The 14,178-nt window shown below is 39.9% G+C and overlaps 1 protein-coding gene across 1 annotated transcript in view; it reads right to left on the bottom strand.

Annotated features, from left to right (window-relative positions):
- LOC126236010 (ryanodine receptor) overlaps positions 1–14,178 on the bottom strand; it is a 702,826-nt gene that overhangs the window by 260,514 nt on the left and 428,134 nt on the right. The window contains exons 43-45 of the mRNA XM_049945018.1: positions 8,200–8,298; positions 7,614–7,766; positions 3,965–4,088 (exon numbers count right to left, since the gene is read on the bottom strand). Coding sequence (XP_049800975.1) covers positions 3,965–4,088; positions 7,614–7,766; positions 8,200–8,298 — 376 coding nt within the window. The remainder of the gene's footprint in view (positions 1–3,964; positions 4,089–7,613; positions 7,767–8,199; positions 8,299–14,178) is intronic.

Genomic DNA, 14,178 nt, shown 5'->3' with positions numbered 1-14,178 from the left:
AAGATAAGCCGTAGGGTCAGTATTGCCTCATGTGTTCCAATACTTCTACGGAATCCAAACTGATCTTCCCCAAGGTCGGCTTCTACTAGTTTTTCCATTCGTCTGTAAAGAATTCGCGTTAGTATTTTGCAGCCGTGACTTATTAAACTGATAGTTCGGTAATTTTCACATCTGTCAACACCTGCTGGAATATACTGTATGCATATGTATACAAGACTACTATCACTGGTATGTAAATACTTAATATATAATGACTTGTAACTGGTCAAAAATGAGGACTGCATCTAGACACCTGCCTGTACAAAGCAATGCTATTCCAATTAAACCAACTGGGTGAGATACACACTGACTTTGCAGCTTCTCTTTGTCACAGGCTCCCCTTCTTTACTTCCAGATTCCACAGTTCTGTTCCACAATACTAGCGGATTTAGGCCCCAGGAGAACAGATAGAATGCAGTTTTTGATCTTTCAAGGATACAACACCATTTATTTATCACTAGAAGAAAGTGGAAGGTAGTGTTTTGACGCAGAACTAAACAGTACATAACTGATAGCGACAAGAGACCTGGGAAGTGGCTAGTTTTGTAAAGTACATAGAATTGTAAGATGCTGCATACAAATAAATATGAACATATTGGTTCATCAATTGTCATGCAGAAAGTTGTTCTTATGCCTCACAATTAGTTGGTCAAGGTTGCAGTCATCAGTTTGTATAAATAAAGCAAAATGTTGAGAATGCTTTTTCTTCAACGTATGTGTCATAATCAACATCCAAACTAACACCCTACCAACATGAATGACTTTAATTACCCTGGGTCCTAGTGACATCACCAGAAGAAGAATACTGGAAAGCAGCAACATATTCAGATGAGATGGGTACTAAATCAACGAAAAAGAGCAGGCATACAGTAAATGCATTTTCTGTATGTTCCCTCAAACACCTCAATTTTCCTGCATTTATTTATTTCTGTTTATCTTATTGATATTGCATAAGTTCCTTATGTATTCTGTAGTTACATTGATAATTGTTTCTTCTTTTAATTGGTTTGTGTATCACTCTTCATGTTTTATACCTCCTGATGTAGCCTTGTCAAGTACTAATTTTATTTTATTTTATTAGTTTTGTTTATTAATAGAAACGATTATGTAGGCATGCTGTTCCTATCCTGTGTTAAATGTTTTTCCAGTCTACTTCATTGTTATTTATTTACTGTTCAATTTTTTTACTTTTTTCATTGCATTGCCACCACACTGTCTAAGATGTTACTTACTGTATGTTTCTGCTTTAATCTAGATGTGTTAATTCTCTTCCAATGTTGTTTGCAAACATTGTAAATTCTCTGGTGACAATACTCAGTAAATGTCTGAAGATGGCCAGGTAAGCCAAAAACTATTTAACACAATAAAAGTAATATTGTAGATCAAAAGCAAACTGGTGCTTGTCATTTATTTCAATTTTTTGTCTTTTCATTATTGTCTTCTTTCATAAGGCCTATATGGCTGATTATAAGCGAATATATCAATGAAAATAACCATTTTGAAAATATAACATAACTGTATATGTAAAAAGTCTACTCACAAAGCAGTGTCAGGAGAAAACATATGTAAAAGTTATGGAAAAGTGCAAGCTTTCGGAGCCAGTGGCTTCTTCTTTTGGGGGAAGGGTTGAAGGGGAAGAAAGAGGGATGAAGAAAAAGGACTAACAAGGTTTAGGAAATGGGGAGAGTTATGGAAAAAGACTGCCCCGAACCCCAGGTCAGGTGAGACTTACACGACAGGTGAGAAGAAAAGACTGATTGTTTGGGACTGCACCACATGAGATTAAAAGACCTTAGAGCTTAAAAGTGGAAGACAGGGCCTGTCTCTAAGCTGGTCATAGGTTGTGTTCCAAAAATGAACAGTTAGAGACAGAAGTGATGACACTTTCTGCAGGACCTGACCATCATTTTGCAGGACAATGGTCAAGGAAGTACAGTGCAAGATGTTACTGATTTGTTTGACTGATGGAGCTGCTAAGTGCTATACCACCTACTGCACTCCCCTGACTTAAGCCCTCATGAGTTCAACTCAATTTCTAAACTGAAGGAAACACTTCACGACATTTGCTTCAGAGGTGCTACAAATTTGTTAGGCAACAGACTGCGCTGCTCGAACTGTCAACACAACTGGCACTGCTAAGAGTATCCTACAACTTCCACATCGCTGGCAATGGGTTATACACAATGCTGGTGACTACTTTGAATGTCAGTAAAACATTGAAACACGTATCTATTTTATATGAGCTGTAAATAAATAGTTATCACTATTAAAGTTCCAACCCTCGTAGATAAAACACTAAGAACTAAGATAAAACACTAAAAACTCTAAGACGACACAGGTTTAGTCAATAGATGGTGTAGTCATTGGCAGCTGACCATAAATAATGTAAAACACAATACACGTAATTAGGCAAAAAGCCCTATGCATAGTGGGTGCTGACTTGTAATGGTCAACTCAAAGATGGTCCTCCACTATTAGAAATACACTGCCGTTTGTGAAAAGTGCAACACTGAGAAAGAATTATCCAAACAGTGCCACACTTGGTGAAAGTGGTGACAGGTGTGCAAGCAATACATGATACGTTTTGCAGTGAGATGCAGTATATGTGGGCCGAGCAGAGCCCTCTCGTGTTGGTCCGATAGGGTCGGTGTTGCACCTGTGTAGTCCATGCAGAGCTGTCACACAAGGTGGAAACAATACAATGAGTGCCAGTATGCCTTGTCAACATCAAAGGGAGCCATATCGGCATGTGAGCAAGTTCAAACGGGGCAGAAAGTTCAAACAGGGTAGAATGATCAGTCTCCGGGAAACGGGGTTGTCATACTGTGACATTTCGGCTCGCGCAGTGCATGCTTCCACGACAGTAATGCGTGTGTGGAAGCAGTGGATAGAGGAACTGGACCACGGAACATGACCACAGCACAGGATGACCGTAATCTTGTCTGCATGGCCATTATGGACTATACAGCGTCATCCACAGTGTTGGCTCATCGCTGGAGCACTGCAAAAGGGGTGAACTTGCCTGCATAGACAGTTCGTCGCCGTCTGCTGCAGAGTGGACTGGTTGCACGCATGCCATTACGTCGGCTTCCACTGTCCAGAAACCACAAGCTCCTCTGACTGAAATGGGCATGTGAACACCGACGCTGGGGTGCTGAGTGGCAATATGTAATCTTTTCAGGTGAGTCTCCCTTCAACGTGTCTTACAGTGATGGCCGCATAAATGTCAGGCAGTACCATGGTGAGCGCAACCTGGAGGGCTGCATTGTGGAGCAGCACAGTGGACAAACACCAGGTGGTGATGGTTTGGGGTGCCATTGGTTACAACAACCGATCTTGCCTCGTACCTATTGTGGGCACTTTTGACAGCAACCAGTACCTAACGGAGGTTGTGGAGCTCAAGGTTCTCCCCCTGCTTCAGGCATCTCCACAGGCCACATTTTAACAGGACAATGCCCGGTCACATATTGCGAGGTAGAGCAACGGGTACCATTGCTTCCCTGGCCTGCACATTTGCCAGGCATGTCGCCCATCGAACATGTCTGGGATATGGTTGGTCAGCATGTGGTGCGTCGTGGTCCTCCAGTAACTAGTTTCATGGATTTGTGGGCTCAGATACAAACTGTATGGAATGTTTTCAGAACGTTATTGATTTAATGCCACAGTGTATAGCAGCTCTAATTGCAACACTTGGTGGACACATGACATACTGAATAGTAGGGCTCAAAGAATATGTGCAGATTTGAAAAAGTAATCATTATTTACTTGCCATGCACCTAACCTGTAGTATTAAATTAATTGAATTCATGCATTTCCTTTTTGGTGTTGCAATTCCCACAAACAGTAGTGTATGATGAAATATTGCACTCTGGAGTAAAAACTTAAGTTTTTGTGTAAATAATACAAAACTTTATTTTCAACTAACCTTCAGGTGTTTTCTTTTCAGGTTCTACTGCTTCCTTAGGTTCTTCCTCCATCTCTTTCACCGCATTGATGAAATTGTACAGGCGCTTAATAGGACCAGGTTTCACTACTTCAACTGCATTTTCCTGATGTATAAATTTAATGAAATTTGTAATATGCTCTTAATGAACATTGCATAGTTAACAACACAAAAAATCAAAAATAGGAACCATGATGCTGCCATTCTGTTGGATTTCTGCAATCCCTTAAATTTTAAGGGGCAAAATTGAAGTGTTATGTATCTGAAGCACTATTTCTGCTGGAATTAGTTATCATAAATTACACTTCATTGATTTGTAGTGTGTATTCTCGTTTGTTTCCTAGAAATTAAAAATAAACAAATTGTGTGAAATAAAAGGAGTTCATTGTAAAATTGTATAACTGTTTGAATGCAATGGAAGTTGCAAGTTTGATTTGTAATGGTGAAATTTTAGTGCAAACTGACACATAAGTTACAAGAATTTGAAAATGAAGATATGATATTCAAGGAAAAATAACAATGGTGCTGAGTAATATATTCCCCTGATACTTACATTGTAAAAAACGGATAACTTGTCCAAATTTGCCATGTTATTGGCAGATAGCCCCAATGAGTCAATTACATGACCATGTGAGTGTTTGAGTGAAATAAATATTACTGTTAAAAGTTAATAGCTGGCTCATATGGACCAACAATGTATGTGCCAATGTATCAAGCAGATGCAACTCACACACACATGACCACAATCTCTGGCTGCTGAGGCCAGACTGTGGCCATATGCATATATGCATGTGACTTGCATTTGCATGAATGTGTGTTTGTGTGTGTGTATGTTATCTATCCTGATGAAGGCCTTGTTAGCCAAAACCTCTCTTTCTGACAGTCTTTTTGCTGTGCCTATCTGGGACTCATCATCTCTGCTACATGGTGAGTAGCAACTATTCTTTTCATAATATTGCTACTGGTTTTTTATTATTAAATTAAACAATGAAAAGTCCGGGTGGGAATATCAACAGTATTATGAAAAGGATAGATCACTATTCACTGTAAAGGTGACACATTGAGTTGTAGACAGGCATGATGGAAAGACTGTTACAAATAAGCTTTCACCCTAAGCCTTCTTCAGACAAAGGAAACACGCACACACATTCACACAAGCAAGCACACCTCAAATGCACCACGACATGTGTGTGTGAGGTATGATAGATTGTGTGTGTGTTTCTCTTTTCTGAGAAGGCTTTGTCTGGAAGCTTATTTGTAACAGTCTTTTTATCATGACTGTCTGCAACTCAAGGTATCATCTTTATGGTAAGTAGCAATCTACCTTTTTCATAATACTGCTTTTTTATCATTATATTTAGTTTCTAAATTGACAACTGCTTTCATAATTCCCTCACATGCTAAAATTCTGACCATTTCATGCAAAACAGCAGAACTGCAAAACAAGCTTCTTTAGTAAAATACACATTCAACACTTATATCAGAAGTTTTTATTCATCTTTTCCACATACCTTGTGTGATAAGCTACATGAATGTGCAACACTGTTTAAGTATCATGTCTTGTGTTACAAAAGGCTAAAGATGTAACACATCAATAGCTATTCCAAAAGTTGTTTAACTCTTTCAGAGCTTCTGGTTACAATTGTGTACATTAACTTTTACTGTGTCTTAGCTGCAACTGAAGTATTTTTTCCCAATGGAGACTTAAGATACACATTTGTGGATGTTCTGCCTTTTCATCATGCACAAGTGCTGCCAACTGTTGGACACTGCTATGAAAATATCAGCAAGTCAATGTAGCAGCATGTAGCAGCTCATGACCACCAGAATAGAGGGATGTGGTTGGTTTGCTATATTCAACTGTGTAACTGAATACCATTATTGATTTTTTGCGTGTTAATAATTGAATGAACATTTTACTATTTATTAAATAGAGACTATTTCATAATTAGTTATTTTAGTCCATAAAATGAAGCCAAGTGTACAAAGTATGTTTTGAAAACAGGTACACATTTTTGTATAAATCTTGCATCTAAAATCATTAAAAAATCACCTAAGAGCAATAACACATAAACAAAAATTTTCCTTGCTCCAGAAAAAAATTCAGATCTGAAAGGGTTAATGTTGTCACTGAGAACACATGAATAACTGTACACTGCTGACCATTGGAACAGAAACACCAGAAAGATGGCATAAAATATACGTAAAATTGTCCTGAAGTGCACTAGATTCTTTGATACACAAATGATTAGCTCTTGAGCAGAAAGAGAAAGAAGTGTCACCATCTACATTCAGTATATAAGGAAAAGTTGTACAGTGGCTTTCTCATTCAGAAATTTCATTTGAATGTTTGGTGTTTGTGAGAATTTCATTTTATGTCTTGTATAATAAAAAGAAATATCTGCCTGCACAAGTCACAATTTGACAGGGGCAGGATAGTGGCCTGATGAGGTCACAATTAATCATTTCTTGATATTGCTGCTCATGTGCCTGTCACGTGAATACGGATCAATGGGTTCAGGAGGACCGTACTCGACACTGTGCAGGATTTCAACATATACATACAACCTGGACACAGCAGTACAGATACGCTTTTCGCTTGGCTGTGCAGGATCAAACAGCCATATCACACACCTTGCGTCAGAAAAATAGGTTTGTTGCGGCAAGATAAGCACCTACACATACAGTGCAATCACACACAGAGCACAATGGACTATCAGCACCGTGACCACTGTTGAGGCTTCTCGAGATGCAACAGAGAGGAGTTAGCAAAGAGCAGTGCACCTAATGTGAACAGCACATACAGGAGTGGCACCAGATCATCTTTCGAGGCACATGCTAGCTCAGTATCCAGCATCACAACAGATGTATCCATGTGGGGAGGCTCTGACAAGGAGAAATGTTGCCAGATTGCATTTGTCATTGTCATACAGGGCCTTGCACATCATGTGATGGTATATGGTGCAACTGGATGCAAAACATGGTCAACCATGATTCACAAACTGGCAACTTGGGTAGCAGACATCACATTTTTGACACTTTATGGTTAGTGGCTGTACCCTATCATCAAGACCTGTGTGATGTTATCTTTCAACAAGATAATGCAACACCACACATTGCTCTTGCTGTCCTGACCTACATCAATACAGAAGGTGTTGGATTGTTGCACAGCCAATACATTCTTCAGATCTCTGACGCACAGAAAACAAGAAGTTACCGGTTACCAAGAAAGGGACACGTTGTCACTCGCCAGCCTCTCTGACGGAAGAATCCTGGTATGGAGCTGAAGCAGTTGATGTACCTGACTTAATGCCCAACTGGATCAAAGCCATTGTTGCCACAGGCTGCAGCTCTGTGTACTAAGTTTTGCACCCTGTAATACTCCAAAGTCACCAGCAAATTTGATTGTGTATTTTTTCTACTTCATTGAAAACATTTTATTATTTGCTATCCTTCCTGGTGTTGCAATTTTAATGGCCAGAAATGTACTTGGAATTGTAAGGTAAATCTGTGGTGTCGGTTGGATTGCAATTTGTGTTTTGAAAGAGCAAACTACATCTAACAAACTTTTCTTAAGAATGGAGAAGTAATTTTATTTTAATTCCAGATAAAAGATTATTTTAAAAATTACCTCAGCTTCTTCTGCATCTCGCAGTGCATTAAGTGAAACATGTGACATTAATTTTTCATGGAATGCATTCAGTTGATCTCTTAGTTCTTCTCCACATGGGCAGTTTTCCTTGTCCTCCTCTTCAAGGTTTTTAAAACCAAGAATTGCATTCATCTACAATTATTATGAAGTATAATTAAAACAAATAAGTCATCAATATAATAAAATATTAAATCTCAAGATGTTCAGTTCTACTTTACTCAAATGTGATTTCATTACACACGTAAAATGCAGCAAATACTGAAAGCTCTGGTATGATTAGAAACAAAGAATTTCTATAAAGCTGATATTAAAATCCTTGTCATTAACTACTCTGAGATCTGAACGCAGGAAAACAAACTTTGAAGGTGACAAGCTGGAAATTTAAGTTAAGATTTATGGTTCTGCCAGTCCCTCCTCCCTGAAAGACTTATGTCCCTTTCCACCTTAAGTACCCTCCATGGAATGCCTAATACTTACGACTATTTTTGAAATGGCTATGCAAACATTTACTTATTACATGTACCATGTAACATACAAACCAGTGGCAAATTTTGGCACTACTAACCTGCTCTTTTGGAGGGCACCTAAATTCTCTTGTCTTTTTAGCCGCAACTGCTGATGGGAGGTCTGACTGTTTGATGTCAACATATCTCCTCAGCTGGTCCTGTAATAAATATTTTCATTAGTTTATAAATCAGTTTTAGGGTTTTAGGAGACTGGAAACACAGTACTGTATTGTATTGTTATTGGAGCTGATTGTCTACAAAAGCATCTTATTCATAAAACATCTGACAAGTGGAAAGTACCATTTTGGCACAGAGATGGTTTGATTTGGACCATGTGCAAGTCCCCCCACCCCTTCCTGGTGGAGTGATGGTGAATATCATAGCTGTTTTTCAATCCACAATCATTACCTATTACACTTACCGGTACTTTAAAGAATGTGAGAGTTTCTATAATGTAGACACACTGTAAAAGAGTAATACTAGTTATTTTAAACAGTGCTTCACATAAGTCTCTAGATTTACACCCAAACATGATTCTAATGGCCTTTTCTTGTAGTTTTAATATGCAAAAAAGATCATAGAATCATGTCGGGATGCAAACCAATAGCTGAGTCAGCATAAGTTGATCCCCGACAGTAGCAGTGGGCTGGGCACAGTGGCTTTGTGGGCCTACATCAACTAGTAATGTAATATGATTTTGCAAACTTCTCTATGATGCTGCCTCAGTGTCACAGATCTGTAGATGGCAACTGTTTTCACCTGCAGCCATTACCACTTCGCAGTTGAATGCTGGCAACAGTGCTGTGAGCTGTCAGGGATCACCTAAAGCTGTTTTGACTATAGAAACTCATGTACTGTGTTTAAAACCATTACAATTTTCCAAAAGCTACAAAAGGCATAATATGGTACATTTTAGCTCACCAAAAGTTTGATATTATCACACGAATTTTATCACTTACCAAAAATTTGTATTGGATACAAACTACACTTTTACAATCATGATGAAAAACGACCATAAAAAATAATTAATGACAGTATTATGAAAAGTATAGATTCATACTCATCATATAGAGGAGACACTGAGTTGCAAATGAGCACACCAAAAAGACTGATAAAAATGCAAGCTTCAGCCAAAAGCCCTTCTTCTAAAGTAGACAACACACACACATTCACGCAAGCACAACTCACACACACATGACCACTATTCTCCGTCTAGTGAGGCCAGACTGTAAGCAACAGTGCGTGATGGCAGAAACAATTTGGGTGGTGGGGGTAATGAGGAGGCTATGGCAATGTGGAGGAGGGATAGCAGGTTATGGGTGGGGGATGGTAGGAGCATGAAGGGACATTTTGGATACAGGATATGTCAGCTAGATGAAGCCGGGAGATTAGATGGCACGCGAGGTGCACCAAAAATGAGAGCAGTAAAGGAGGTGAAGAATAGAGAGACAGAGACAAGTGGGTCAGTTGGTGGAACAGAAGGCTATGTAGCGCTGGAGTGGGAGCAGCAAAGGTTGAGGCCAGGGGGCCAATGGGAATGTAGGATAAAATGCAGGGAGAGTTCCCTCCTCTGCAACTCAGAAAAGCTAGTGCTGTTAGGAAGGATCCAGATGATGCAGGCTTGAAGCAATCACTAATGTGAAGAATGCTGTGTTGGGCAGCATGCTTGGCAACTGGATGTTCCAGCTGTTGTGGTGGTATGCCACATAACGTGATAAAAATGATATTGAATAACTTTGCAAATATACCAAAACTGAAGTCGTAATGAAATAAATATTATCACAGAAAAATAATAGATTCTGTAATCAATTAATAGGGTCTGTGAATGTAATTGCAATCTCTGTTCCTTTTGCAAAAGTATTGCTCTCTCTTCCGTTTCGTTTCTTCGTAGTGTAAGAAGCCATTTTGTGACGAGGCATGAAAACGTGAAAGTTTCACGTAATATTTAGCCAAAATATAATCAAATATTACTTAAAAGTGTTGCTAATGTTTTTCTGTAACAGCTCCTATATTCAGAATGAGATTTTCACTCTGCAGCGGAGTGTGCGCTGATATGAAACTTCCTGGCAGATTAAAACTGTGTGCTCGACCGAGACTAGAACTCGGGACCTTTGCCTTTCGCGGGCAAGTGCTCTACCAACTGAGCTACCGAAGCACGACTCACGCCCGGTCTCACAGCTTTACTTCCGCCAGTATCTCGTCTCCTACCTTCCAAACTTTACAGAAGCTCTCCTGCAAACCTTGCAGAACTAGCACTCCTGAAAGAAAGGATACTGCAGAGACATGGCTTAGCAACAGCCTGGGGGATGTTTCCAGAATGAGATTTTCACTCTGCAGCGGAGTGTGCGCTAATATGAAACTTCCTGGCAGATTAAAACTGTGTGCCCGACTGAGACTCGAACTCGGGACCTTTGCCTTTTGCAGGCAAGCGCTCTACCAACTGAGCTACCGAAGCACGACTCACACCCGGAAGGCGTTTGGAAGGTAGGAGATGAGATACTGGTGGTAGTAAAGCTGTGAGACCGGGCGTGAGTCGTGCTTCGGTAGCTCAGTTGGTAGAGCACTTGCCCGCAAAAGGCAAAGGTCCCGAGTTCGAGTCTCGGTCAGGCACACAGTTTTAATCTGCCAGGAAGTTTCAGCTCCTATATTCATGAAGTGAAGTATTTCGATATTTTATGCAAATTTTATAGGGGAACATAGGTGCAGAGGTCAGTGCCATTATTTCAAATGATAACGGCCCAGAGTCATAATAAACATCTTAATATTTGCAAACAAATAAAAATAAATGTAAATGTAGGAGAATTCTCTTGATTAGTGGTTCTTCCTTTGAAACAGTAAAACTAATCAGTTTCTCCAATTTTGAATCATATTTGAGTAAAGTGATTTCAGTAAATTTTTTTGATCCTCACTTAACGGGAATTGTGAGAATCTCCTTAGCCTTATATTTTCATATAAGTAAAGAATAATTTACAAAAATCAATTAAATATAGACATATATCTGGAATTTTGTGTGTTGGTGGTGTCGTTTAATATAAAAACATCGTGTCGGGCAAACTAACTGTGAGAAGTACCACAACTGAGTCACTGATGTAAATAATTTTCCAGTTGTGAAGCAGCCAGAATAACACTAACTCCAACTTTTCATAACATATAAATAGCAATACATAAAAAAACCACCACACTGTCTCTTCACCACAGTTTGTCAACAGCCATTCATGTGGGCAGACAGCTTGTTGGTTGACATGCCCGTGTACAAAGTAGTGGTGGTAACGTAGCTTGTAGATCACGTGACTACTGTCATGGGTTGTCCTGCCTTTCATGGGATAGGTGATGCTTGTGACTGGGCAGGAATAGGTGATGGTGGGAGGATGTATGGGACAGGTCTTGCATGTAGGCCTATTACAGGGTTATGAGCCATAAGGCAAGGGGTTGGGAGCACGGGTGGAGTAGGGATGGATGAGGATATTGCATAAGTTCAGTGAATGGCAGAATATCACTAAATCACAGTGAGAGGGAAGGGAAGGATAGGGGTGGGTATTCCTCATTCCAGGGCATGATGTGAGGTACTCAAAACCCTGGTGAGGATTGTGATTCAGTTGCTCCAGTCCTAGCTGATACTGAGTCATGAGGCAAATGCTCCTTTGTGGGTGGACAATGGGACTCTGGGATGTGGCGGCTGACTGGATAGATAAGGAATATGAGATATGCTTCTGTACAAGGTTGTTAGAGTGACACCCTTGGTATATTTTGAGAGGTGCTGCTCATCATTATAGATGTGACAGCCACAGGTGGCTAGGCTGTGTGGAAGGGACTTCCTGGTATGGAATGGGTGGGAGCTGTCAACGTGGAGGTTGTGCTGGTGGTTGGTAAGTTTGAGATGGATGGAGGTACTGATGTAGCCATCTTTGAGGTTGATGCCAGCATTGAAGAAGGTGGCTTCTTGGGTTGAGGATGACCAGGTGCAGCAAAGGGGGGAGAAGGCATTGAGGTTCTGGTGGAATATGGATAGGGTGTCCTCCCTCAATCCAGATCAATAAATCATCAAAGAAACTGAACCAGATGAGGGGTCTGGGATTCTGGATGGTTAGGAAGCATACCTGCACATGGTCCATGGATAGGTTGGCATAGGATGGTACCATGCAGGTGACCATTGCTCAACCAAGGGTTTGCTAGTAGATGATGCCTTCAAAGATGAAGTAATAGTGGGCAAGGATACAGACAGTCACAGTGACCAGGAAGGAGGCTGTAGGTTTGGAATCTGTCAGGCTTTGGGAAAGATAATGTTCATTAGCGGCAAGGCTATGGGTGTAAGTGATGTTAGTGTAAAGAGAGGTGGCATCAATACAGACAAGCAGGTTGCATGTGGTTAAGGAACAGGAACTGTGTGGTAAAGGAACAGGAACTGAGGAGATTCAGAAAGAAATGGTTAGTGTCCACTTGGAGAATCTCTGCTCTCGTAGACCAACATGTTCAACATATTACCTGTAACCTACCCTCCTATATAAAATACACTATGTTTCCTCCACTGACTCTCCATAGTTCCTGTTTCTCAACTGCACAGTGCCCTGACTCTCCATAATTCCTGTTTCTCTACTGTACAGTGCCCTGTTCATCATTATTGAAGTCATCTCGTTTTACATTAACATACTTAATGCCAATGGCCTTGCTGCTATTGAAAGCTACCTTTCTGAATGACGGATAGATTCCAAACCCTCAACCTATTATCTAGTCACCATGACCAATTATATCCTCACCCGCAATTACTCCACCTTTGTAGGCATCACCTGCAGTCAAGTCCATGATACAGTAACGGGCACCTGCAGAGCACCATTCTATGCCAACCTATTTGTGGGCCGTTTAGAGACATCCTTCCTAACTACACAGACTCCCAAACCACTCACCTGGTTCAGATTCACTGATGACATTTTCGTGATATGGATTGAGCGTGAGGACTCTCTATCCATATTCCTCCAGAACTTCAACACCTTCTCCCCCATTTGCTTCACCTTGATCATTATCAACTCAACAACTACCCAACACAACATTCTTCACTTCAATGACTGCTTTACAGGCTGCACCATCTGGATCCTTCCTACCAACACCAGTTTTTGTGAACTGAATCAGTGAGAACTCTTCATCCAATATATCCTATGTTCCTATAACATCCTGGCCTCAAACTTCATACTCCATGTCCTTCACCCACCTACCCTTTCGCTGCTCCCACTCCAGCACTACACAGCCTTCTATTCCACCAACACTCCCAATCTCTCTCTTTTCTTCTCCTCCTTTACTGCTCTCCTTACAAGTAAATTAAGTTAGACCAATTTAATTTCAATGGTCATAAACAGTTTTTGTATGCTTATGAGCAAAATACTAATGAGTAAAATAAAACAGAACTGCAACTCCACTTCCAACACACCTAACTTCATATAAAGAGAATGCACTCAACGTTTAGTCACTAACAAAAATTTCTGCACTCTCATTATAAACCAGCATCTTTCTCGACTGTTTTTTAGAAAATGGTTTAATGATTCTGGTACCAATTACCAACATGTCCTTTTCAAACGTTATAGAAACACTTTTGTATTACAGTCCACTTTAGAAAATCTATGTCTTCACAAACAGAAATTTCTGATGAGATAGTGATTTTCATATTATAAGAATATGCTTCAAAATTCCTTGATCGATATGAAATAGCTAAGAAAATTTTCCTAGTCATTTCAAGAAATTCAAGAGTCCTCAACCTGCAAAGACATGTGCAACAAATGTAGCATGCAACAAATTTTGCTCCACAAAATTGCAGACAGAAAGTATACCTATACTATTAGTTCAATGTTCAGAAAACACCCTCAGTTCAAAAATGGAACTTAGTAGTTCTGGTAGATCATTATCTTTGACACTTCCAGTGACTAACACAGGAAAAACTATGAAAGGCAGGGCTGCAGATAAAGCCTACAAAGAAATTATAGTCTTCACAAAGTACAGTTGACAGCTGATAAAATAATTTTATCAATTCCTCAAATGTCTAAATTTCATTT

This window comes from Schistocerca nitens, chromosome 2 (genome assembly GCF_023898315.1).
Source record: "Schistocerca nitens isolate TAMUIC-IGC-003100 chromosome 2, iqSchNite1.1, whole genome shotgun sequence".
NCBI classification, from domain to species: Eukaryota; Metazoa; Arthropoda; class Insecta; order Orthoptera; family Acrididae; genus Schistocerca; species Schistocerca nitens.
The sequence above is the reverse complement of the archived record's forward strand: the minus strand, read 5'-3'. Positions and strand labels throughout refer to the sequence as shown.